Below are 24,137 nucleotides of genomic sequence, written 5' to 3' on the forward strand. Positions count from 1 at the left end.
TCACTATATCTATTTTACAATGATTTCCCTGATATCCACTATTAATATATATATATATCTGTTAAATAGCAGTTATTTTTTAAAACTGTTGAAATTAAATTTTTGCCATTTTAACCAGTTTTACTATTTGTATTCTGTTTATGTATGCCTGATATCTTTAAAAAGGTGGCAACATACATATTTTCGTTAGTTGTTGATCAAATTAAGTTAGATTAAGTAGAAATCAATACAGTTTTTTGTGCTTTGAACAATAAAAATTGACAAGTCACATGAGGGTGGAGCTAACCTAAAGATATCTTTACTTGAAAATTTTAATTTGGTGTTCCAAAATTGATGAAATGTAAGCCGCTGTGAAGGAGCCTTGATTGGTTTCATGCTAAAATTCCACTGTATGTCACTGATAAAAAAGACTGTTCATCACATCAAACTGATCCCCCTCTGATAAACATTAGAATATCAGACTACAGGCATCTCTGATGTTGATAAACATTAGAATGTCAGACTACAGGCATCTCTGATTGTGATAAACATTAGAATGTCAGACTACAGGCATCTCTGATTGTGATAAACATTAGAATGTCAATAACGAAGTACTTAGCTACTGGGCTATAGAGACCCTCGTGGACTAACAGTCCACCAGCAGAGGCCTCGACCCATGTAATTTGGATCTGTGTATGTTTAAATTGGATCTGTCTTTGTGTGTAATTTGGATCTGTCTATGTGTAATTTGGATATGTCTATGTGCAATTTGGATCTGCCTACGTGTAAATTGGATCTATCTACATGTAATTAGGATCTGTCTAAGTGTAATTTGGATCTGTCTGTGTAATTTGGATCTGTCTATGTGTAATTTGGATCTGTCTGCATGTAATTTGGATCTGTCTATGTGTAATTTGGATCTGTCTGTGTAATTTGGATCTGTGTACATGTAATTTGGATCTGTCTATGTGTAATTTGGATCTGTCTACATGTAATTTGGATCTGTCTATGTGTAATTTGGATCTGTCTACATGTAATTAGGATCTTCCTACATGTAATTAGGATCTGTCTGCATGTATTTAGGACATGATCCAAATTACACATAGACAGATCCAAATTACACATACAAATTACACAACATCAGAGATACCTGTAGTCTGACATTCTAATGTTTATCACAATCAGAGATGTAGACAGATCCAAATTATATGTAGACAGATCCAAATTACATGTACACAGATCCAAATTACACAAAGACAGATCCAAATTACACATAGAAAGATCCTTATTACATGTAGACAGATCCTAATTACATGCAGACAGATCCAAATTACACATAGACATATCCAAATTACACATAGACAGATCCAAATTACATGCAGACAGATCCAAATTACACATAGACATATCCAAATTACATATAGACAGATCCAAATTACACATAGACAGATCCAAATTACACAGATAGATCCAAATTACACATAGACAGATCCAATTTACACATAGACAAATCCAAATTACACACAAAGACAGATCCAAATTACACACAAAGACAGATCCAATTTACACATACACAGATCCAAATTACACATGTGTAGAAAGATCCTAATTACATGTAGACAGATCCAAATTACATGTAGACAGATCCAAATTACACATAGACAGATCCAAATTACATGTAGACAGAACAAAATTGCACATAGACAGACAGATCCAAAGTACACTTGTATATACATTAAAGTAGATGACACAAACAAAATACACACGTTTTTAAAGTTACCAAAAATATCAGCCAGAATTCTTCCTTTGGCTGATGTAATGAGTTATACAACGTGTAGTGGTTTAGTAAATGATTTATTTCTGGTAGATTCCATACATATACAATCATAATAAAGCACTTCAATGTCTATGGTGAAGTTCTGTAGTTTAATCACACTTCGGGTTGAGCTGTTGTGGAAATTGGGGTCCTTATTCCATCGATAATGGATTGTTCAACATGGATTTCATATGGTATGGACGTCATTGGCTGAGCCGTGTCAAACTGACCCATAACCATTAAATTGTCTAAGTGGGTAGTTGCTGTTGAATCTGTAGAGAGATGCAATGCATGATCAACTTTGTGAAATAAGCATTTAATCAATTATATCAAATTCTGTAGTCATTTTAGACGCAATTTTGTATCAATTATTCAGGATTGGCTGCAAGTCAACCCACCCACCCCCCCCAAAACTAATTACAAATAGTGATTTCACCTGGTCACCAGATCAGCATCTTCAGTTCTTCTCTAGCCAGGTGTCTGAGAGAGTAATCGGACACTTGGCTAGCCAAGACGCCAGATTGGATGCTTGTTTTTAGTTTTATTTTATTTTTTCACATGATAAATATTTTTATGAAAGTTATCACTGATAACTTAGTACTCGCCATAGAAGACAAAAGTTTTTGCCAATTTTAGGCTCCTTAAGCCACCCATTCCCCTCCACTCACTGTTTTGGGGCAAAAAAGGTACAAACTTACGTCACAACACCACCCACCCCCTTTGAAAACTTAGTGGATTGGCCCCGAGAAATACTACTAATTAAAATAAGTCAAATTTAGCATCTCTAGCTGGTGATGTCTTTATATGAGTGAAATAGTCATGATGGAATGTAAAAAAGCTTACAAACAAAACATACCTGTATCATGGTATTCTCACCTTTCACAAGTCTGAAGTGGTTATTGTGCTTAGAAGCCTTTGTGCAGAACCTGGCGATTTTAGCATTTAACTTGCTAAGTTCTGCAGCTGAGAGGCGATTCATTTCTTCTGCAACAAACTTCACGGGAGTGCCAGTGGAGACGGGAGAGTTCTAGAGAAATAGGAAACAATTGAAAAATATTGGGATTAACAGTGATTGCAAAAAATCTATAAATAAACATGATGAAATGAGTGAAACACACGTGTACACACTCTCCCCCATTCCGGCACATAGTCCCATAAATGGCTTGTTAGTATATTAAATCTTTTTCAGAAGCGGATTCAAGGGGGGGGGGGGGGGGGGGGGGGGGGGGCAAAAACCGGGGTTTTTTTTATTCATTCCGGAATTGTTAATTTCAATCATATTTTATGCATTGACTTGAATTTCCGGTATTGCGGTAATGATGCAGCGAAAGCGAAAACAAACATGAACGATTTTTGACTCTGGAGAAAAGGTAAGATTTCTAATAGATGTCATGTTTTTGAACTGAAAAAAAATTGAGAAAATCAATCAAAATTGTTTAGGTTCATTAAATTGATATATCGCAAGTGCTTTCACAGAGGCCGATCGCCGCCGATATGGACATCCCAGTGGCGCAGCTCCCACATGTGTAGTAACGTTTTTATTTTATATAGACTAAGATGTATACTGTAACCTTACAACTTGAAGTGTGATAATCAATCTATATGAAATAAGTATATGTGACAAATTTCAGGATCTGTCCTGAACCCGCTAGGGCTTGGGCGGATCCCAGACCCCCAACTGAAGTCCTGGATCCGTTCATCCCATTGGTCTTGTAAACATGTAACATCCAACATACCATACTGATAAAAAAAATATTAACAGCAAGTTTTACAGTTAACATATTGAACAAAGAGGTCCAGAAATTGCAAAGTCCTCCACATAGACGAACAAAATAGCAATACTAGATCTGTTTGTTCATCATAAAAGTATACATTACATACGCTAACGCGGCTTTGGAGCTCTGTCTTTGCATCTGCTAGTGTAACACTGGTTGTTGTAATGAAGCAGGCCTGGTCACGGCCGGCAAAGAAATTCTTGAGCTTCCGCCTTCTCTCTCGTCTCGTCATTCCCTCGGCGGCCTCTGGCGTCAGGGTAGGCCCGGGTAGATCGGACGTGGTGGGGAACTTGGTTCGGAAAGCCACCATTCCCTATTCACACAAAAACAAACCATTTTTGCATTGTGACATAACTGTACTCTAGAACAATATACACGAGCCAGGGGTGCGTTTTACAAAAGAACTTGTGACTTACAACCAACTTTTCAAACTGAAATTTTCTCGTTTATTGTAAGATCATTCACTCCCAGAAACGTTTTAATTAATTGATTTAAACTTATAACTTTGTAGTTACAATTCAAGTCTTACGACTTTGTCTTCAGTTGTTTTGTGAAACGGACCCCAGTACTTTGAATTTCCGATCACGCAATCGGACGGTAATTGATAAATACACTGAAACCTGGTACAAAAATCGAAATAAATTAATTGATGGGAAACTGTGCACTTATTTTAAGCTTAAGGAGCACTTTGGTTTTGAGAACTATCTTAATAAAATTAAAAATTTTGATACTAGGCGATCTATTTGTAAGTTACGGATATCAGCTCATAAATTAATGATTGAAGTTGGTAGATATTCTGGTATTTCTAGGAATGAACGAATATGTAACAAATGCAACTCGTTTATTAGGTGATGAGATCCATTTTTTAAAATTAAATGTGAAAAGTTTGCTGATGAGAGAAAATCTTTTTGTGGTGCTATAGAAAAAACAGTTAAAATTTTTACCAAACTCGATGATGAACAAAAATTCATTTACATACTATGTTCTGAAGAGCCATCCATTCTAAATATAACTGGAAAATTTATTTTGAACAATATATGACACTGTATTTGTATATAACTATGTGTTATGTAATCACTTCTTTCTTTACTTGTATATGTATATGTACATTATTTGTATGTATTTTCATGCTGCCCCTTGAGGGCCCTTGATTGGAAATAAATATAGTTAGTTAGTTACTCAATCTAATTAAAATGAGATCTTCTCTAACTGTTACACTGGAATGAGAGAGCTCATGTAGATCTTATTCGCTTTAACGTTAACAACCATTCAAATGTATTTGTTGATATATTTAGTAAAACAATCGTAAAAATTGGATAGATTTATTATAACACTCTTTCGGCATTAACTGTGAATGTAGAATTCCATGGTATGTACGTTTTTTTTTACAGGTAAGGGTTCTATGAGGAGTTGCCCTTCCTGTCTCAAGATGGATACGTAAATAACCTTACAGTGATTTAAAACAACGTGGAAGCTGAAGGAATCTGCAAGTGCTTTGCTAATTAATCAAATGTGATTGAGGAATTCTGCGGTATCATGTGCTGCCATTGATAATGAATATATATATATATAAAAAATAATTATACTAGATAAACAAAAATGAAAAATTGAGTACTTGCAAACGCAGTCTGATTAAAATCAGACCCCATTCTCATTACGTTACGAGTGTAAGGAGAAGTGGGGTGGGGGGCGGGGGGGGGGGGGGGGGCGACTGGTGAAAACAAAGATAATGAGTTTTTTGCTGGTCAGTAGACACGTGAACTTTGTGTTTACTCCACAGAATGACTAATGATAATTTGATTGATATGTTACGCGCACCGCAACGAAGTGTGCCACCTCAAAACAGCCATAAAAGTGTCACACTCCACGTAAAATATTAATATAGAAGAAAAATATAACAGAATTTTTTTTTTCAAAACTACATTTTTAAACAAAGACGGAATTAATATTTAATTTCATCAAGGTTTAATAATATTACATTGAAAATGATTTATATAAATGAAATGACACAAACATTGATTTTTGTTAGAGAAGCGGTAGTTCGATTTTTTAATATATAATACACAGGGATAATTTTTTAAAATGCTATGCTCGAAAAGGTTGGACATTTTTAATGATAGAAGTGATCGAAAAATGAAATCTCACACTGTCGAAGTCGATCATGGTGGTGGATTTGTCAAATCCCTCAGTCTTGAGATCCCTGTCCCGGGACTTCATCAGGAGCACGTTTTTGGTGGCAGCCAGGTAGGCGGTTTCGTTAACTACGGTGTTTGTGGGTAGGTTAGTAGTCCACTGATATTTCACAAGCTGAAAACACACAGGATGTACAGTATAAACCGTTACATATTTGAAATTGATGTTGTGAACTTAATATTTCAGTCCGCGATGGAGAAAAACACCGTTGAACCGCCGATCCAATTATTTTTGTTCTACATCTTTGCATCATAATTTGTTTAAATCATCTTTCGTTTGATTTGCATAACAAATCCCAGCCAATGAAATTTTGATAATTTTTCTAATTTTCTCATGTAGGGTTACTTTTAAAATAATTCACTCTGATGGGAGGGGCAACACAATATAACCGTTCGAGGTTCTACTTTAAGAAATTCATCGGATATTTATTTTGTTTTTCATTTTAATTAATCTAAGCCATAAAACTTCAAACGCATCGAGATGAATATGACTTCCGGAACTTACCCCAAAACTCTTCCGTGACCGCGTCCCAGTTCCCTCTCCTCCAGGTTTTGGCTTCGAACAGATCATTTAGGGTGTTGGCGCCTGCCTTCTGGGTGAAGGCTTCTCCCAGAACCAATGCAAGCGGCACAAGGAATCTGAAAATCAATCGTGTTTTGGACTGAAGAGCAATTCTCATGGACAAAGTTAGAAGGGGTTTATATATGGTACAAGGCACTTTTATTTGCCATGTACAATTTATTGGCTGCCCAATCAAGGTCATATGATGCGTCTAAGTAAGACCCCCGGGGCTAGTTTGACGTCAGTCCGGACATTAGCTCTGTACGGTGTCCAAATTTGTATTGCATGCATGTATGCGTATTGCTTTGCTCATAAGACCTAAAGTTTCTATGTTATATATATACATGTATATACATAGAATAAAAAGTTTTTGGAACCTCGATGTAGGTTTTAGAATTATCTATAAACAACACCGTGTATAATGGAAGGTCTTACTTGTCTTTGTCAATCGTCCGATGAACGGTACCGACAGACGTTATTAATAAGTGATCGCCTAAGACAGGCAGGCTCTGGGATCATAAAACTTACAGGAGCTCACTTTTTTATGAAAGTGAAACTGAGATAAAAGAAATGAGCTCGTCGACCGCTTGTGAGTCACGTCAACACGCTTACATACGACTAAGTCGCTTGCGGGCTACGTTTACAGTTATGACGATGAAGCAAACGATTGGATCTCGGGGTAGGTTCATTCATCCCAGAACAGTACCCAGACTATTGAAACGCCTTAGGATCCGCTGCAGAGGACCTCACAAAGGGTTACAACTTAAACTGCATCACCGACAATACAGAGTATAATGGGCTGAATCAGCGCCAGAACTAAAACTCAAATCTTGTTCTCCGACGAGTTTAGGCCCCAAGACCATAAACTGAGAATATACTTAAGTCAAAATGTTGATTACTTATATCTGAAGATTTATCTTGCACAAGTTTTTTTTAACCCTGCAGGTTTACAAATAATTCAAATGCAAACAAATTTTACTTGTTTATGAAAATTATTACAAAAGTTAGCTACATTTGAAATTTACACTTGTGTCTATTGTCAGTTTATGGAGGCCAGATTTAACGCTAGTTATACAGACGGCGGGGCTCGAGTTTACCGTCGTGTACATATGAACGTTACGTTGACAATCATATCCTTGAAGGTGACAGATTGGTCGGAGGCGGCGTCTTGATCTGGGGTGTGATTAACATAATATGTTCCTTTTTAATGGAAATGGTATGTAGACGAAATTCTACAGTCTTTAATTTGTTAGTATGTTAGTATCATTAAGGCAGCAGCCTGAACAAGGCGATAGATTAATTTTTCAGCATGACAATGCGCGGGAACACACGGCAATATTTCTTTGTACCCGGACTTCACCCCGATTTAACATTATTTAGTAGGACGAGCTGGGTACCCATGCTCAGCCTCAGAATCCGCAAGAAATTTGAAGGCAATTGTTGGAAGAATGGCAGAACATTCTCCAATGGACCATTCGGAGTGTCTGTCAGTCAATGACACGTCGCCTACGCGGCGTTATCAGCGCTAATGATGGCCATACCCGGTATTGGTGACCAAAACCACATTTCTGACCGCCCCTCTTGACTTCATTTCACATGTAAACTCTCGGGGAATAACACTGACGTTTAAAATCATTGGATATAAAACTTTTCAGAAAATATTACACATCTCAGATATTTGTTTATTGAATTTATGGATTAATAAATAACACAAAATTATTCATTATTGTTTTGAAGTTCGTCCGTGTATTTTGGCATTTTCAAAATACACACATTGGAAAAAGATACCGATGTGTGTTGTGTGAGTTTTAAATATTTCATCATCCATATTAATTCTGTTTCATTTGCTTTATTGTATGCTAAGCTTTGTCTATGGGTGGACAATGCATTCGGAAGTGAATATTTTAAAGTTGCAACGTATTGTTCTATAGATACAAAAAAATAGAGAGAAAAAAAAATTAAAATAGCCAGCTCAATGATTATTGTTTGCTTTAATTTAAGAGATATTGCACACACGCGTCATTTTTTGAACGTTTCAGATCAAGTTTTTTTTTCCTTGCTTTAATCAAAACGTATAATTATGTATGGATCTATCTACGAAAAAAGATGCATGGAGCGAAAGCCCATGGTCCATTAAACAATGTAATTTTGTTACACAATATTCCTGAATATTCATGAAAATATCCGGAAATCCAGTTAGTGAATGCCACATAGCAGTCTTTTCATTTGTGAGTTGCAAATGGTTGCATACACGTGGCTAGAAGGTCTAATCTCGGAGATCTTCAGTTTTATTTCTCCAATGATTTACACAGAAGTGTTTTAAAAAATAACCCATAAATATTAAGTAAAATCTATCCATTTAATAGTTTACATGTCCGAAATTATGTTTCTTCGTATTTCCCCCATTTTCATTGCTTTCCAGGCTAGTATAATCTGTACCTCATGTTATGGGCCATTTATAGTAGTTTGGAATATAGTGATGTAATTTTCTTGCATAAATATGTCAGACATATTGTCCTTCGCGGGTTTCTTTACCTCATGTGACTCCCCAGATAAATCACGCGCGACCAGGTCAAGGGTCACGCGGCATGAGGAAAAACCGGTTATCATAACATTATCTAATATTTATTTTCTAATTAAAGAATGCACAACACATTATTTTAAAATCGTGTTTTGAAGAAACTGATGCAAAAATTTTTGCCTAAATTAAAAAATTCTGAATTATGGTGGCTACATTCTTACGCTACCGCTGTAAAAAATTAAGAGAGGGTTCAACCAATACACCCTACTTTGTATATGAAACTAACTAACGTTGCTTGCAAAAATTAACGGAAAATATGTATTGATAAAAACGTTTGTGGGTGGGGAAGGGGGGGGGGTACCCCCTCCCTGTTAACCCTACGTGCCTGTATTTGATTTTTGGCTCACAACCAATGTATTGAAAAATATATGTAACTAAAGCGTTTGTTAAAAATGGTTGTGTATACTTTTGAAAGTTCCATTTATTTCCATAAAATTCCATTTTCATATTCTAATGTCTATTGTATAATGATTTGAGAATCCAATATTTGAAAGAAAATAATCTTTTTAAAATCTATAGATATAGTCTGTACCGATCTTAAGTGTTTTATATATCTAAGAACTTAGTGTATCAGAGAGAGAGAGAGAGAGAGATCCATTTCCGCCCGGAGTCGAGGGCGATAGCCACAAGCTTTTGACGAATGAAGCTTTTATAGCTACGGCCTTGGGCGTCATGCATAGATCAAAACGTCAACTCTTTTTTTCTTCAACAAATTTATTGAGATCCAAGTCACATAAATGCACAAATAAGTGTACAAATGCATACACACACACACACACACACACACACACACACACACACACACATATATATATATATATATACATACATTACATTAGTGCAAGAGAGATAGAAAAAGAGGAGTGGGGAGAGAAAAAGACTGGTGGAGATAAGACAGATTGTTTGTGCATGAAAGACTCCAGAATGAAACGTAAAATGAAACCATGTGACAGCGCCTCTCTGATACGTGCAGCTACTCCGAGAAGGTAAAATTCACGGAGGGCTATACAATATATTCCGTGGCATCACATTCCCAGCAGTACCCGTGGTTTGACCCCCCCCCCCCCCCCCCCCCCCCCCCACCGACTTCTAGTATATCACTATCCTTTTAACTAGCTTTCTTGTCTGAAATCATGAATATGTACACTAAAGTGGTATGGGTGGTTCTTGACCGTTTCTCCCATAGAAAATTCAGAAACAAATGAGTGGTACATTGTTTTTATCGTAATATATACTTTACTTTACAATATATTCTATAATCACAATTTAGATTCACTGCCGTAAAATTGACAGGTTTTTGTTTTTATTATTATTGTTCTTTGTTTTTTTGTTTTTGTTTGTTTGTTTTTTTGTTGTTTTTTTTTTTTTTGTCGTTTTATTTCATTCTCTCGATAAAAATGAGGTTTTCTCCCGTTATCACTCTGTGCTATATATATATATATATATATATATAAGCACTGAAAAGGCCACGACACTGTTGGTTATTTAAAACTCAAATTTTCGACGCAACCCGCGTCTTTATCAAGAGACATATAGATCTATTACATAAACAAATAACACACAAAAACGACAAGTATCGATAAACTACATTGGTGAGAAGCTTCTCACAAGTATCGATAAACTACATTGGTGAGAAGCTTCTCACCAATGTAGTTTATCGATACTTGTCGTTTTTGTGTGTTGTTTTTTTGTGTGTTATTTGTTTATGTAATATATGTCTCTTGATAAAGACGCGGGTTGCGTCGAAAATTTGAGTTTTAAATAACCAACAGTGTCGTGGCCTTTTCAGTGCTTTTATAAATTTCTTTACTGGCCTTGTATCTTCTCAGATCCGACACTTTAAGAAAGTAGGGTGTTGTTGGGTTTTTGTGCTTTTATATATATATATATATATATATATATATATATATATAAAGCACTAAATAATCACAACTAGGTACTGAAAATTTTCGCCCCAGCCCGGGGTCGAACCAGCGACGTACGGCACCCACCGCCTATATATATATATATATATATATATATCACTGTTGACAAATCGGCATGATCGTTTTTTTTTGGGGGGGGGGTCGGGTCTAATCATTCGCATAGAATTACTACCCCTAAACAACACAGCACCCATCTCCCCAATCGCAACTTCTTGGCCCTGTCTGCAATGCGCACTTTCCGGTAAAGTTGCGATTGAACCCTCAACCCCCCCTCCATCTTTCTGTAAATCCTTCATGGTTTACCTTCCCAGTTCAAGGGTTTTGTGATCCTTCGCATTTCTTGAGAGAAATATGGTGGATCACCAACTCTTGGCAAGATAACATGAGGTATATATGTGTAATTTATTAACCCATCAGGGTATATTTTAAAATGGCTTATTTTGTGTTAACTCGGGTTATTTTCGAATCAAAATCTGCAAGTAGCAGAGACGGATCTAGAATTCTTTTGGCGGAGGTTAAACGCATCCTGGGTGTCAGTTCTGCTAGAATGGAAGCAGGGGCGCATCTATATATTGTGATGTTATGTGTCTTAAGACATTGCTGCTTGATTATACGGTTTTAGGAATTGTGATTTATAGACATTAAGAACTTGAACTAACTAGTTTTAATGTCTTATATTTGAAAATGAAATTCTTTTGAATCTCTCTCTCTCTCTCTCTCTCTCTCTCTCTCTCTCTCTCTCTCTCTCTCTCCTTTGTATGTACAACAAACATGTACTCATGCACAAACATAAATATTATTTATTTCATTGTTTATACACAGAGTGAAGTAGTGACTGCCAATATGGGTCTATATATATATCCCACTGACGTAAGTGTCGGTGTGTTGACACCCATACGACCAGAATTCAGTCACATTCAGGCAAAAATTGTATTTGGTGCAGGTTTTTGCCATGCAGATTAATCATATTATAAAAATTTCACAAAAACTTACTGGCATTATTAATTAACTGCCATGATGTACATAACAAATGTAAAAAAACAAATAAATAAATGACTGACACCGCTCGTGCTGACGCTGTGCATTTTTTGTAGAAAGTCTTTCTACCGATTAGAAATCTTTATTACCTTAGGAGAGAGATAAGTATGCAAAGAGGTAGAAGAGAGAGAGAGAGAGAGAGAGAGAGAGAGAGAGAGAGAGAGAGAGAGAATTTTTAAGAGAGGAGAAAGAATGATAATTTTGAAGAAAGAGATAGAGAGATAATTTTCAAGAGCTCCTCTCTTGAAAGAGTATGATACTTTTGAGGAATGAGAAATAGAGAGTTTGAAAAGAAAAAAGAGAGAGAGTGATGATTTTTAAGAGAGAGAGAGAGAGAGAGAGAGAGAGTATTCTAATTTTGACAGAGCTAAAGGAGAAAGAGAATGATAATTTTGAAGACAGGGTATGATAAAATTAATTTTGAGATAGGAGAGAGAATATAATTTTGAGAGAGAGAGTATGATTATTTTGTGAGAGAGGAAGATAATTTTGCAGAGAGGAGAGATAGTAAGAGAGTATGGTAATTTTTCAGAGAGAGAGAGAGAGAGAGAGAGAGAGAGAGGAAATTATCTTTTTTCAGAGAGAGGATCAGAGAGTGATAACTTTGCATGCAGAGAGGATGATAAGTTTGAAGAGAGAGAGAGAGAGAGAAGGGGGGGGTAAGTTTGAAGAGGGAGAGAGGAGAGAGTGTGATGATTTTTAAGAGAGAGAGAAAGAGAGAGAATTATGATTTTACAGACAGACAAGAGAGATAGTGATATTGAGAATGACTATTTTGAAATTTTGAAGAGAGAATGATAATTTTTAAAGAGAGAGAGAATAATAATTTCGGAGAGAGAGAGAGAGAGAAAGGGAGGGGGATTATAATTTTACAGACACAGTATGATAATTTTGAAGAGAGAGTATGATAATTTTGAAAAGAGAGAGGAGAGGTGGTGATAAATTAGCAAAAAGAAAGGTACTTTTGAAGAGAGAGAGAGAGAGAGAGAGAGAGTATGCTAATTTTGAAGAGAAAGGGTATGATAATTTTGTGCAGAGAGAGGGTATGATATATTTGCAGAGAGAGAGAGAGAGAGAGTGATATATTTGCAGAGCTTTGGAGAGAGAGAGAGAGAGTATGGTATATTTGCAGAGAGAGAAGGAGAAAGTATGATATATTTGCAGAGAGAGAGAAAGAGTATGATATATTTGCAGAGAGAGATATATATTTGTAGAGAGAGAGAGAGAGAGAGAGAGAGAGAGAGAACAAGTATATATTTGCAGAGAGAAGCGTAGGAAAGAGAAGAGTTATATTTTTGAAGAGAGATTGTGTGATGATTTTAAAGAGAAAGAGAGAGTATGGTAATGTTGCAGTATTATTTGCTACGCTTTCATTTATTTTAAGTGTTCGTATACATTAGCTGGGCTGCACGTAGTTTTGGGGGACTTAACTCGTATTCTCAATAATACACGTATCAACACTTCGCGAAAGTTACGTCCCTTGGCCGCCATCTCCCGGATAAAAATCGTATTTCCCTACGTTGGCCTTTGTAATTTTCCAATCTGTAGCTTTGACATCTGTTATTTTTCCATCAATTGCAGTTAACTACAATATGCCCCAGATTGGGGCAACCCATTAACTTGTATGAAAACTTGGTAATTGGCTAAAATTCAAAGTAATAACATCTTACATTTGGTAAGGTAAAGAAGGAAAACTTAGTTTTTCACCGATTGACCTTTGGCTAACCCCGCAAAGGGATGCAAAATATTCGAGCCGATGAAAGGCAATCTATATGTTGTAGAATCGTTGTAAAACAGAGAAGTTAAAAAAAATTAACTTTGAATTTCCCGCCAAAGAACTATCAGCTGTTTCCAATTTTGTGCGAAAGTATTGTGACACTTTTTCTTTAAGTTCTAAAATAGTAATTAATTAATGGAACATACTTTATTTTAAGTATAACTGTTTTTGGCTTATTTTGAAACTTGTTAGTCATCCCAGTTGACATTGAATTATTCAAATCGGGAAAGTTCGCGAAGTTCCGGTAACTTAAAAGAAACATGGCTGCTGTGACGCCATGTCCAGATTGAAAATGACAATGTAAAATAGGAAATTGTCCGTATGAAAGGCCTTACTCGGCCCCCTTTTCTAGATTTTGTACATATTTTAGTAACTGGCAGACTGTTTAGTGTGAAAAGAAGGCTTCAAAGACATTTGGGGCGTTCGATTTTATGTTAATGGATTAATATGAATCTAGACTCTTTATCATTTGCTTTGGCTGAAATAAGTTATTCAGTGGCCAATCTAACGAAGAAAAATTTTAAGTCGAGTGTCGCTGAAATAAGTCATGTAAGTATCTTTGATAAAGAGCACACCTAGACTTTATGATTACAATGTGTATGTTGGGAAGCCATGTTTTGTGTGCAAGTTATTCACATTTCATGAACAAAGGAAATGAATTTGGGAAGGAAGCAAACATATAGTGATTGTTTGGAGTTGCAGTAGTATATTTTGACCAGGTTCAATGGAATTTATGTGGACATAAATCTGAGGAAGTCAAGATTTATACCTCCAGTCCACCCAACACATGTGCACAAACAGGACATTCCTTCTTAAGTCCATATGCGGAAAGATAATAATAGATTAGTTTTTAATCTTGAAATCCTTGATGCACATTCTCTAAACTATTTAGATTTGGAATACATTGTAATTTGTAATTAGAATATCATAGAAATAGCTCTTAAAGATTTTTGTTTCCTAAGATGTGGACTGAGCACAATATGATTTGGGGGTACTCTTGACAAGTCTTGTTTGGTGCTAAAATTTGCAAACTTGCATCAAAAACCTATTTACGCTGAATAATCATTGGATCCAGGATTTCAGTATATGGGGAAGGGGCATGGAAATAATCTTGAAGCAGGGGTTATGAGGACCGTCTTTAAGCTCTCAGTAGGTTCAGGGCAAAGCCCTGCTGGGGTTTAGGGGGCAAAGCTCCATGTTTTTCTGTATTCTAGTGATGAAAGGATTGTTACTGACAATCGATTTTCGATCGTTTTTTGTTCTTTGATTCTGATTCTATTTTTCCTAATTGATTGTCGCCCGTACATTAGTTGATAACTAATCCGAGATTCTTCTGACTGTTGGACCCACTTTTATATCGTGACATTTACGGGGGAGAGTCAAAGTGGACTCCATATTGAAAAGTGGTACTTCAACAATACCAGATAGTGTAGCTGCTTTTCCTACCTTTTACATCTTTAATTCGCGGATTTACCTTCCAAAACACAAGGATTCAGTATTCGGATGACTATTCTACAAGTTAATCATGACTAATACGATGATATTGCCAATGAAAAAAGCTTTAACACTGACAAATGAAGCATCACTTTGACTCAGGGCTCGAAATTAACATATGCCCGTCAGTCTGTGACTGGTTAAAAGTTTGGCAGACTGACTGGCATTTGTTTTAGTCAGTCCAATGGGACTGGTTGATTTTCTAAAGCATCATTTTGGAAAATATACTTATGAAATTTTATACACACATTTGACATGCTACGATCTGTAGATATCAAACGAATCTGATTCGTAAATATAAGTCCCACATTTAAGTGTAACAATACTGTCTGAGGCATATTGAGTTAAATTTCATTTTAATAACATTAACGAAATATGTTTAATTATTTCTGGAAAACTGCTGGACTGGTAAATTTTTCTGCAGACTGGTTGAAATTATACCCCATCAGTCCTGCTGGCCTGGTGACATAAAAAGTTAGCTTCAGGCCCTGTTGACTTAGGTCGCTTCCTGGCCTTTTGATTTCTTTGCGCATGACGTCAGCACACATATACGCAAAAGTCCAATCGGCGTCATAGTAGTCATGATTAACTCAGGGTGTCAAGTCCCTATTTATTCCTATATTTTCCTATAAACTTGAAGGTTCCTATATTTTCCCTATAAGTCATTAAAATCCCTATAAAGCCCTATATATATCCCCACCCACCTCACCCCTATAATGACAGTCCTATTTTGAAAAATGATTAAAAAAAAGAAAGAAAAAAATCCAGGAGCTTATGCTAGATTGATATTTGATTAGATTGTTATGAAGAGAATAACTATGATGAATCATTGATGATTGTGTAAGAACTGTCTACTGGATGGAAAACTGTCCACATCTGAAAGGATTTTGTCTTTGTTTATGATTATTTCTTCTCCAGTAAGATGCTATGCTTGCCAGATTTTTATGCAGAAACAATAAACTTTTATACAAATTCTTTCATGAAAAACCCTATTTATTCCTATGAATCTGCGTAAAAATCCCTATATTTGCCCTATAAACTGCAAAAAATTCCTAAAATCCTCTATTTTTGGCTTGACATACTGTTAACTTGAAGAATTGAATCCTGTCTAGGTCTACAAGAGTTGTAAATTGTAGGCAAAGCAGCATCACCAGCTGGTGTTGCTGAATTCCAACTTTTCAATAAGGAGTCCGTTCTGAATTGGCCACGCACATATCACGATATAAAAGCATGAATCTTGGATTAGTTGATAATTTATATGTCAGGGTTTGACATTTACTTTTTTGAGCACTAGACTAGCCGGGCTAGTTCAAATGATTTTTACTAGCCCTGACCAACTTCCCAGAAAAAACTGATAGTTTCTCCATATTTAAATACTTAATTCAAATGACAAACATTAAGTTTGAACTAAAACATATTTAATAATCTAAAAAAAATCTTTAGTCTCGTCATTCAATATGATGCTTTTTATTTTCAAACACATTTTCTGTTTCTTTAAATTCTACCTGGCAAGGAAATTCTTTAGTCCATTTAGAATAAAATGACCTCAACCCATTTTTTCTTTTCTTTTTCTATTTCATAAGTCCTGCTTTGTTTCTTCCCAACCTTTTCTTTTTTTTCTTTTTTTTTTTCTTTTCTTGGGACATCTTTCCTTGAGGATGAGAAGTCGTATTTGAATATAGAGACATTCCCACACATATCGTGTCCACATCGAAAAATGGCTCTTTACGACATAATTTAATAATTTGATAAACACTTTCTTATGTTTAATTCAAACAAACTGTTTGTTTAAAATGAAAATGAATTCAAGTTATATCTATTTATCCATAACATAACTTTACACACATTAACATCGAGTACATGTCGTAAAACACGATCACTTCCGACAGCAACTTATTTATTAGAAATAAAACTAGGGATTATGTCATCAGGTGGTTCCAAATTGCTAGCAAAATCTTTCCAGTTATTTTTTTTTTTTTTTTTTAGCTAAGAATAAAATATTTGTGGTTTAAAGTAAGGTTTCTTGTTTATTTTTTCAACATGACCAGTTGGACTAGTAAATCAACATTTTACCCGACCTGACCTATCATTTAATAGACTCGGTCTGTCGGACGTGCCTTGGTGTTAAACCCTGTATCCCAACCCAAGAAAAACTAAGTAAGACGTCCAGATTTTTTTTTTCTAAGCCAATCTGGATTCGTAGCTAGAGAACACACTTTTCATTCCTCGTTAATAGGCTATTTTCTAGATGCTGTGATTTTTTAAGACCTGTTTTAGGTCTGAATATCGGCCCTTTTCCCTCCCAAAATTTACCAATTTTTTCCCAATTTAACATGTACTTTTCCCCAATACTAAAAACTGGTGAGAAAAGTATTTGTTAGTTAATAGGTTCAATGTGAATAGCTTATGTACGACTTAAGAAAGACACATCAGTTTTAGATGATCAGAAAGAATATTAGAAAATGTTTACAGCTTAAAGAAAAGAAAGTGAAATAAAAGAAGAATGGCATCAATTTGTGTTTGAATTCTTGTTTGATATGATATATTTAGCATGTTTACAATAATGTCCAGGTTTTCCCAATTTGATCAAAATGTTGACAATTTTTCCCAATTCGAAAGCCAAAGGACCCTTTTGAAAAATGCTGAAAAATCACCGAGATGTGTGTATGTTACGCATGTGTGTGTTGCTCATCAATAAAACTAAAAAGAAATTGCCTCAAAAATAATTAACATTTATTTACTACATACAAATTCCGATTATATCGATCATTGATCGATGCAGTTTTTCTGATTATGAAATTTTTTCGATTACTCAACACTACTGTATTCTGATAATGAAATCTGGCATAAAACTAATGGACCCTTTTTTATGCCCCGCCATGAATATGGCCGGGGCATATAGTGTACCATGTCCTTCTGTTTGTCCTTCCATCACACTTTGTGTTTAGCTCAGTTTCAAAGAAACTATTCAAGATATTTTCATCAAACGTTACATGCTGGTGCATATTGGTATCATCTATTCAACTGCATCAATAATTTTTTTAATTTGACCTTTCCAGTGACCTTGACCTCACTTTTCCATATTTGGTGTTTAGCTCAGTGTCAAAAAAAACTATGACAATATTTTTATGAAAACTCTTAACGCTTTTACATATTAGTGGTAGTTATTCAACTGTGGTATTGTTTTATGACCATGACCTCACTATTTCCTATTTTGGTGTTAGCTCAGTTTCAAAGCAATTAATATAAAAAAATTTGTCTCTATCTGAATATATCCAGGGCATATAGTAGAGGAGCAGATTTACAAGTCAAATTTTAATTAAATATTGGTGTTTGTCATGTCAGTTTATGATTATCCATGTGTGTAAATGAGGATCAGCATTTCATGCGAGTGTGATATTTTTACTTTAGTTAGAGGTAATTTTGAATAATGACAACCTTTCTATTGAGAGCTAGCCCCAGTAGGCAACATTTAACCAAGATAAAATTGCTATTTATCTTTATAGCAGTTATCTTAAACTTTTGGTGAATTTGAATAATATTCAGAGTGAATACATTTTGAAAAAAGGTGACCTTTTTTTTTTTTATTAGAACACTTCACTTTGTAATAGAAATACTGCATCAGATTGATAAGGGAGAGTGTTATAAAGGTTTCTTTATTTATGTATGATATGACTTGTAAACAACTGAGATTTAACTGTATTAAAGCTTTTAGAATCAATAACAATAGATGAGTACTTCAAAGGTTCTCTTTATTTTGTATACATTTGTGATATGACTTGAACACAACTCAGATTTACCGGTATAAAGGCTAGCAGCACACCAGACGAAGTTCACTAAAGGTTTGAACCCCGATACTAACTCAACTTAGTGTATTCCCTATTGTGAAAGCAATGCATTTCTCTTCTAATTCATGATAAGATGAATGTAAAAGTGTGCAGCAATTTTCCCTCTCCATTGAAAAGGTATAAAGTTTTTTACATGAAGATATTTTCCCTTCAATTGCTCCTATGGTCATCCTTAATCTGCATAATTTTCTTTAAAGAAAATAAGGGTTCATTATTTTGATTTTTTTCACAAAATGAAAAAATTCAACCTATTTTCCATATAGCTGCAGAAGTGTAGCTTTCTAAAAAATAATTCCAGAGAGCTACAGTTCTGCAGCTATTTTTCATTGTGAGTGGGGCAGAATATCAGGCCCTGAGAAGGTACTGGTAATCTCTGGTATTTTTAGCTCACTTGAACCAAAGGCGTAATAATATGAGGGTTTCTGATTAAAACTAAACTTGGCATAAAGCATCCTTGGGTGAAGGGGATTGAAGTTTGTTCAAATGAAGGGCAATGCACTTCTCCAAATAGTGAAATAGTGAAAATACACTGGGAAATTTTTGAATTCTTCTTCTCCAGAACCAGTAGGCTAATTTCAATCGAACTCAGTACAAATTATCCTTAGGTGAAGGGGATTCAAGTGTGTCAAAAACAAGGTTTGTAATTATGAGTTGAGCCAAAAGAGAGGTCCATTCCCATTGTGAAACGGGACACATCAAAAAATTGAAGGATGATTTTCCTGCAGAAGAATGTTTGAGGAATTTATTTTGAAAACGTTACTACTTTTTAAAAATTCAAATGATCCTTGTCTTGATCTTAAATTATTCAGTTTGACCCCTGGACAAATTTTTAGTAAAGGTTGTAAATTTATACATCAATGTAGGCCTAACTTGCAAGTATTTTGTGTTGTGCTAAAAATTGTAATGTGTATGTCTATGTGTAAAATTACAAGAAAATCTACTGGTGCTTTGGGACTGGCAGACAACTTTAAAAACTGCATGAATATATTGTTTAAATTGATCATTGACATGGGAATTTTAAGAAAACCTCAAAATCTTTGATCACTTTTAAATCCATATCAGTTGTGACATTATTCTAATTCAATTAGATCTTGTTCTATCTAAATATTTTCAAAATAAGGAAAGCTTTCCATTTAGGAAAAATTAAAAAAGAAACGAAGTGCTCTACTTACAAAATGTTATACTTGTATGCACTGTTTAATAATCATGTATGTTAAATGCTCAAATGGACCCTGATTTGGAATAAATGTTAAATGCTACAATTATGCATTCTAAATAGATATATGGATTACAAATTATGCAAGATTTTTTTGAGATTGTATTCAGTGACTAGTAGAATGTATGAAGCCAATGTTCTTGTGATTAATGAGATTACAAGGACCTCTACTATTTTCAATTCATTGCTGAATTCTATTTTCAGCTTCTAAGTAAACACGGTGCTGAGGCAGATCGACACTTGTTTCGCTGCCTTTTTTCTCATGTAGACTTCAGCGGTGATGGTAGAAGCAGTGGAAAAGATTTTCATCAGGTTCGTTCCACCACCGACTTGTGTGACTGTACCAGAAGTTATCTTCCCATTTTCAGATTGAATGCATTGCTTAAACATACTTAATTTTTGTTTTCAGACACAGTTTTTGATACAGGAATTTGGAAGTCTACTTGGAAAACCAAATTTAGTATCAACTCTGTGTTACGCAATTGACAACCCTCTTCATCATCAGAAGGTAAATATGTAGTGTTATTTAAAAGGTGTATGTTTCTGTTTATATCAGTTAGCTTCCGAGATTTATTTTCATTTTGTGCTTTAAAAAACAGAAAATATTTCATTATTGTTAGTCTACCATAACAGGTAGCATGGTCAGTTTCTGTACTAAAGATTGCCAAATTATCTCAGCTGCAATGCAAATGTCTCCACAATCTGTCAGTTCATTCTATACACAGGTGGACCGTCTCCACAATCAGTTCATTCTGTACACAAGGTGGATGTTTCCACAATCAGTTCATTCTATACACAGGTGGACCGTCTCCACAATCAGTTCATTCTATACACAGGTGGACCGTCTCCGCAATTAGTTCATTCTATACACTAAGGTGGGCTATTTTCACAATCTGTCAGTGCATTCTACACACAAGATGGGTTGTCTCCACAATCTGTCAGTCCATTCTGTACACAAGATGGGTTGTCTCCACAATCTCTCAGTTCGTTCTATTCACTAAGGTGGACCGTCTCCACGATCATTCAGTTTATTGTATACTCCAGTCTCCACAATCTGTCAGTTCATTCTGTACACAGGTGGACCGTCTCCACACTCAGTTCATTCTGTACACAGGTGGACGTCTCCGCAATTAGTTCATTCTATACACTAAGATGGGCCATCTCCACAATCTGTCAATTCATTCTGTACACAAGATGGGTCGTCTCCAGTCTCCACAATCTTTCAGTTCGTTCTGTTCACTAAGGTGGACCATCTCCACAATCTTTCAGTCCGTTCTATTCACTAAGGTGGACCGTCTCCACAACTAACTAAACACTATCTGAAGGTGGACCAAAGAGGGGTGTCATGAAACATGTTTAATTGAGGTGCACTTAGTTTCTGCTGTATCATCTCTAAAACCACGGTTCCATCCTATTGTTGGTACTCAGCATGCAATTATATTGATATATATCATACTCCTGCTTACTATATCACAAATAAAGACCTTGCTGTCATGCATGTGATATTGGATATCGGATTGAACCTTAACAGTGTACACAATTACAGGGCTTGAATCTAACTTTTTATGTCACCAGGCCAGCAGGACTGATGGGATATAATTTCAACCAGTCCGCAGAAAAATTTACCAGTCCAACAGAGTTTTCCAGAAATAATTAAACATATTTCGTTAATGTTATTAAAATGAAATTTAACTCAATATGCCTCAGACAATATTGTAACACTTATGCGGGATTTATATTTCCAAATCAAATTCGATTGATATCTACAGATTGAAGCATGCCAAATGTGTGGATAATATTTCATAAGTATATTTTCCAAAATGATGCTTTAGAAAATTAACCAGTCCCATCGGACTGACTAAAACAAATGTCAGTCAGTCTGCCAGACTTTTATCCAGTCACAGACAGACCGGCATATGTTAATTTCGAGCCCTGAATTACACATGTAACCATCATTTTAATGGGCTGTCATTAAGATTACAATTTAGACTAAGACATACATGTATACTGTTGAATGCCTCTTGATGTGCTGGAGACTGAAATAAATACTACACCTTGTCCCAGATATTGGACAGCAGTACCAATATATCTAGTATCAGACACTAAAAAAATAGTCACATCTATACTGAAGTGCTACAGATATGAGCTAGCTCCTTTATGCATGAGAAATGTGGAAGGCTGTGTTTTGTAGCAAGGGTTTTCTTTTTCTTCTCTGGCATGAATGGCAGCTTGGGATTTTTGGGGTAATTTCTGCAAATGATGAAAGAATTGCTGCATTGAACAATCGTGATGGAGTATGTCTTATCTGTATGCCTTGTACATTTTCTGACTTTGCTTGTTGTAGAGTTTGAAACCATCATCACAGCTCTTTGCTCAAGTCAGTCGTGTCTTGAAGCTAACTCGAGTTCAAGAGGTGGTATTTGGACTAGCTCTCCTTAACTCCTCCAACTCTGAAACAAGGAACTATTCTGCCCAGTTTGTCAAACAAAAGCTGCCTGATCTCATCAAATCCTATGTTGATGCAGGTTTGTATCGTCAGTTGGCAAATTTGATCATCATTTGAAGCATGTTCATCTTTGTTGCTCTTTTTTTTTTTTTTTTAATTTCACTATGATGTGCGGAATGCTGATACTTACATGTACAGAAAATGTTGTTGTTTCTTTACTAGCATGCTGTGAATGGATTTCTGAAAGTATAATCTGGGGTTGTATAGATAAATTGATATAAACACTCGGTTCTTGTTTGAGTTTCTTGGAGACAGAGAGCCAAAAACTGAGAAATGTTTGTTTTTGTAATGATTGATAATTATTTTGATTTACAGACAGTAGCTTAAAACAGGAAGGAGGCTTGCAGGACGCTCCCATTGAAGTTATTCATCTTTTGTTAACAAGCCTTTTTAAATGTAAAGACAATTTTGGCATTGGAACAGAGCAGAAAGAAGTTTTTATTAGGACTTTGAAGAAAGGTAAAAAGCATTGGGAAATCATAACCCTAACAACTGATGTGTTTAGATAAAATGGTAGCATTTGTGTTGCAGTTTCTCACTGTCTGTTGCTTGTTTTGCAGACTTTCCTTTTGAGAGGGTCCCTGTGATTTTGGGACCATTGCTATATCCAGACGCAGAGGATTTATTCATAGAGAAATTAGCAGACACATCCACCATGCCTAAATCAGCAGTAAGTATTCATAGAGAAATTAGCAGACACATTCGCCATGCCTAAAACAGCAGGAAGTATTCATAGAGAAATTAGCAGACATCCACCATGCCTAAATCAGCAGTAATTATTCATAGAGAAATTAGCAGACACATTCGCCATGCCTAAATCAGCAGCAAGTATTCATAGAGAAATCAGTAAACACATCCGCCATGCCTAAAACAGCAGGAAGTATTCATGGAGAAATTAGCAGACATCCACCATGCCTAAATCAGCAGTAAGTATTCATAGAGAAATTAGCAGACACATTCGCCATGCCTAAATCAGCAGCAAGTATTCATAGAGAAATCAGTAAACACATCCGCCATGCCTAAAACAGCAGGAAGTATTCATAGAGAAATTAGCAGACATCCGCCATGCCTAAATCAGCAGTAAGTATTCATAGAGAAATTAACAAACACATCTGCCATGCTTAAATCCTCAGTAAGTATTCATAGAGAAATTAGCTGACACATTTGCCATGCCTAAATCCACAGTAAATGTTGCCAAAGGATCAAAATTACTTACAATTCATAAATTATACGTAGATTCCACTATTTCATACTATCAGAATGACAGATATATTGATGAGATATTTTTTCTGTAGCTGGATGCCTCTCTGGCTGAGATGATACATGAAGCTGGCTACAGTTGTACCACAAGGTGAGCATCTGTATCTAAGTGTTATTAATATGCTTTCCAGAAAAGTTCTCCAGAAAGTGAGCTTTTCTTAGTGAAAT

At 35.5% G+C, this 24,137-nt stretch overlaps 2 protein-coding genes across 11 annotated transcripts in view; one reads left to right on the plus strand and one right to left on the minus strand.

The window, feature by feature from the left end:
- Nucleotides 1-1,814: 1,814 nt before the first annotated feature.
- On the minus strand, nt 1,815-8,274 carry LOC125664088 (uncharacterized). 2 transcript variants are annotated; one of them, XM_056152679.1, is made up of 4 exons: nt 5,716-8,274; nt 3,677-3,883; nt 2,672-2,822; nt 1,815-2,067 (listed from the first exon to the last, which is right to left on the minus strand). In XM_056152679.1, the coding sequence occupies exons 1-4, from the start codon at nt 5,785-5,787 to the stop codon at nt 1,910-1,912; spliced, it is 588 nt and encodes a 195-aa protein (XP_056008654.1). In that variant the 5' UTR covers nt 5,788-8,274; the 3' UTR covers nt 1,815-1,909. The 2 variants fall into 2 exon arrangements, with proteins under 2 accessions (XP_056008654.1, XP_056008655.1); XM_056152680.1 differs by having other exon boundaries at nt 2,652-2,822.
- LOC125664084 (CCR4-NOT transcription complex subunit 1-like) overlaps nt 5,032-24,137 on the plus strand; it is a 42,909-nt gene continuing 23,803 nt past the window's right edge. For 5 of the 9 annotated variants that reach the window (XM_056152670.1, XM_056152671.1, XM_056152672.1 and 2 more), the window contains exons 1-7: nt 13,884-14,194; nt 20,408-20,515; nt 20,613-20,711; nt 22,548-22,728; nt 23,025-23,168; nt 23,270-23,379; nt 24,005-24,060. In XM_056152670.1, the coding sequence (XP_056008645.1) occupies nt 14,093-14,194; nt 20,408-20,515; nt 20,613-20,711; nt 22,548-22,728; nt 23,025-23,168; nt 23,270-23,379; nt 24,005-24,060 (800 nt within the window). In that variant the 5' untranslated portion in view covers nt 13,884-14,092. Of the gene's footprint in view, nt 5,057-13,883; nt 14,195-20,407; nt 20,516-20,612; nt 20,712-22,547; nt 22,729-23,024; nt 23,169-23,269; nt 23,380-23,573; nt 23,636-23,759; nt 23,790-24,004; nt 24,061-24,137 lie in introns of those variants that run through there. The other 4 variants (XM_056152674.1, XM_056152675.1, XM_056152676.1 and 1 more) reach the window with 4 other exon arrangements.

The sequence above is a fragment of the Ostrea edulis genome, chromosome 1 (assembly GCF_947568905.1).
Source record: "Ostrea edulis chromosome 1, xbOstEdul1.1, whole genome shotgun sequence".
Taxonomy (NCBI): Eukaryota; Metazoa; Mollusca; class Bivalvia; order Ostreida; family Ostreidae; genus Ostrea; species Ostrea edulis.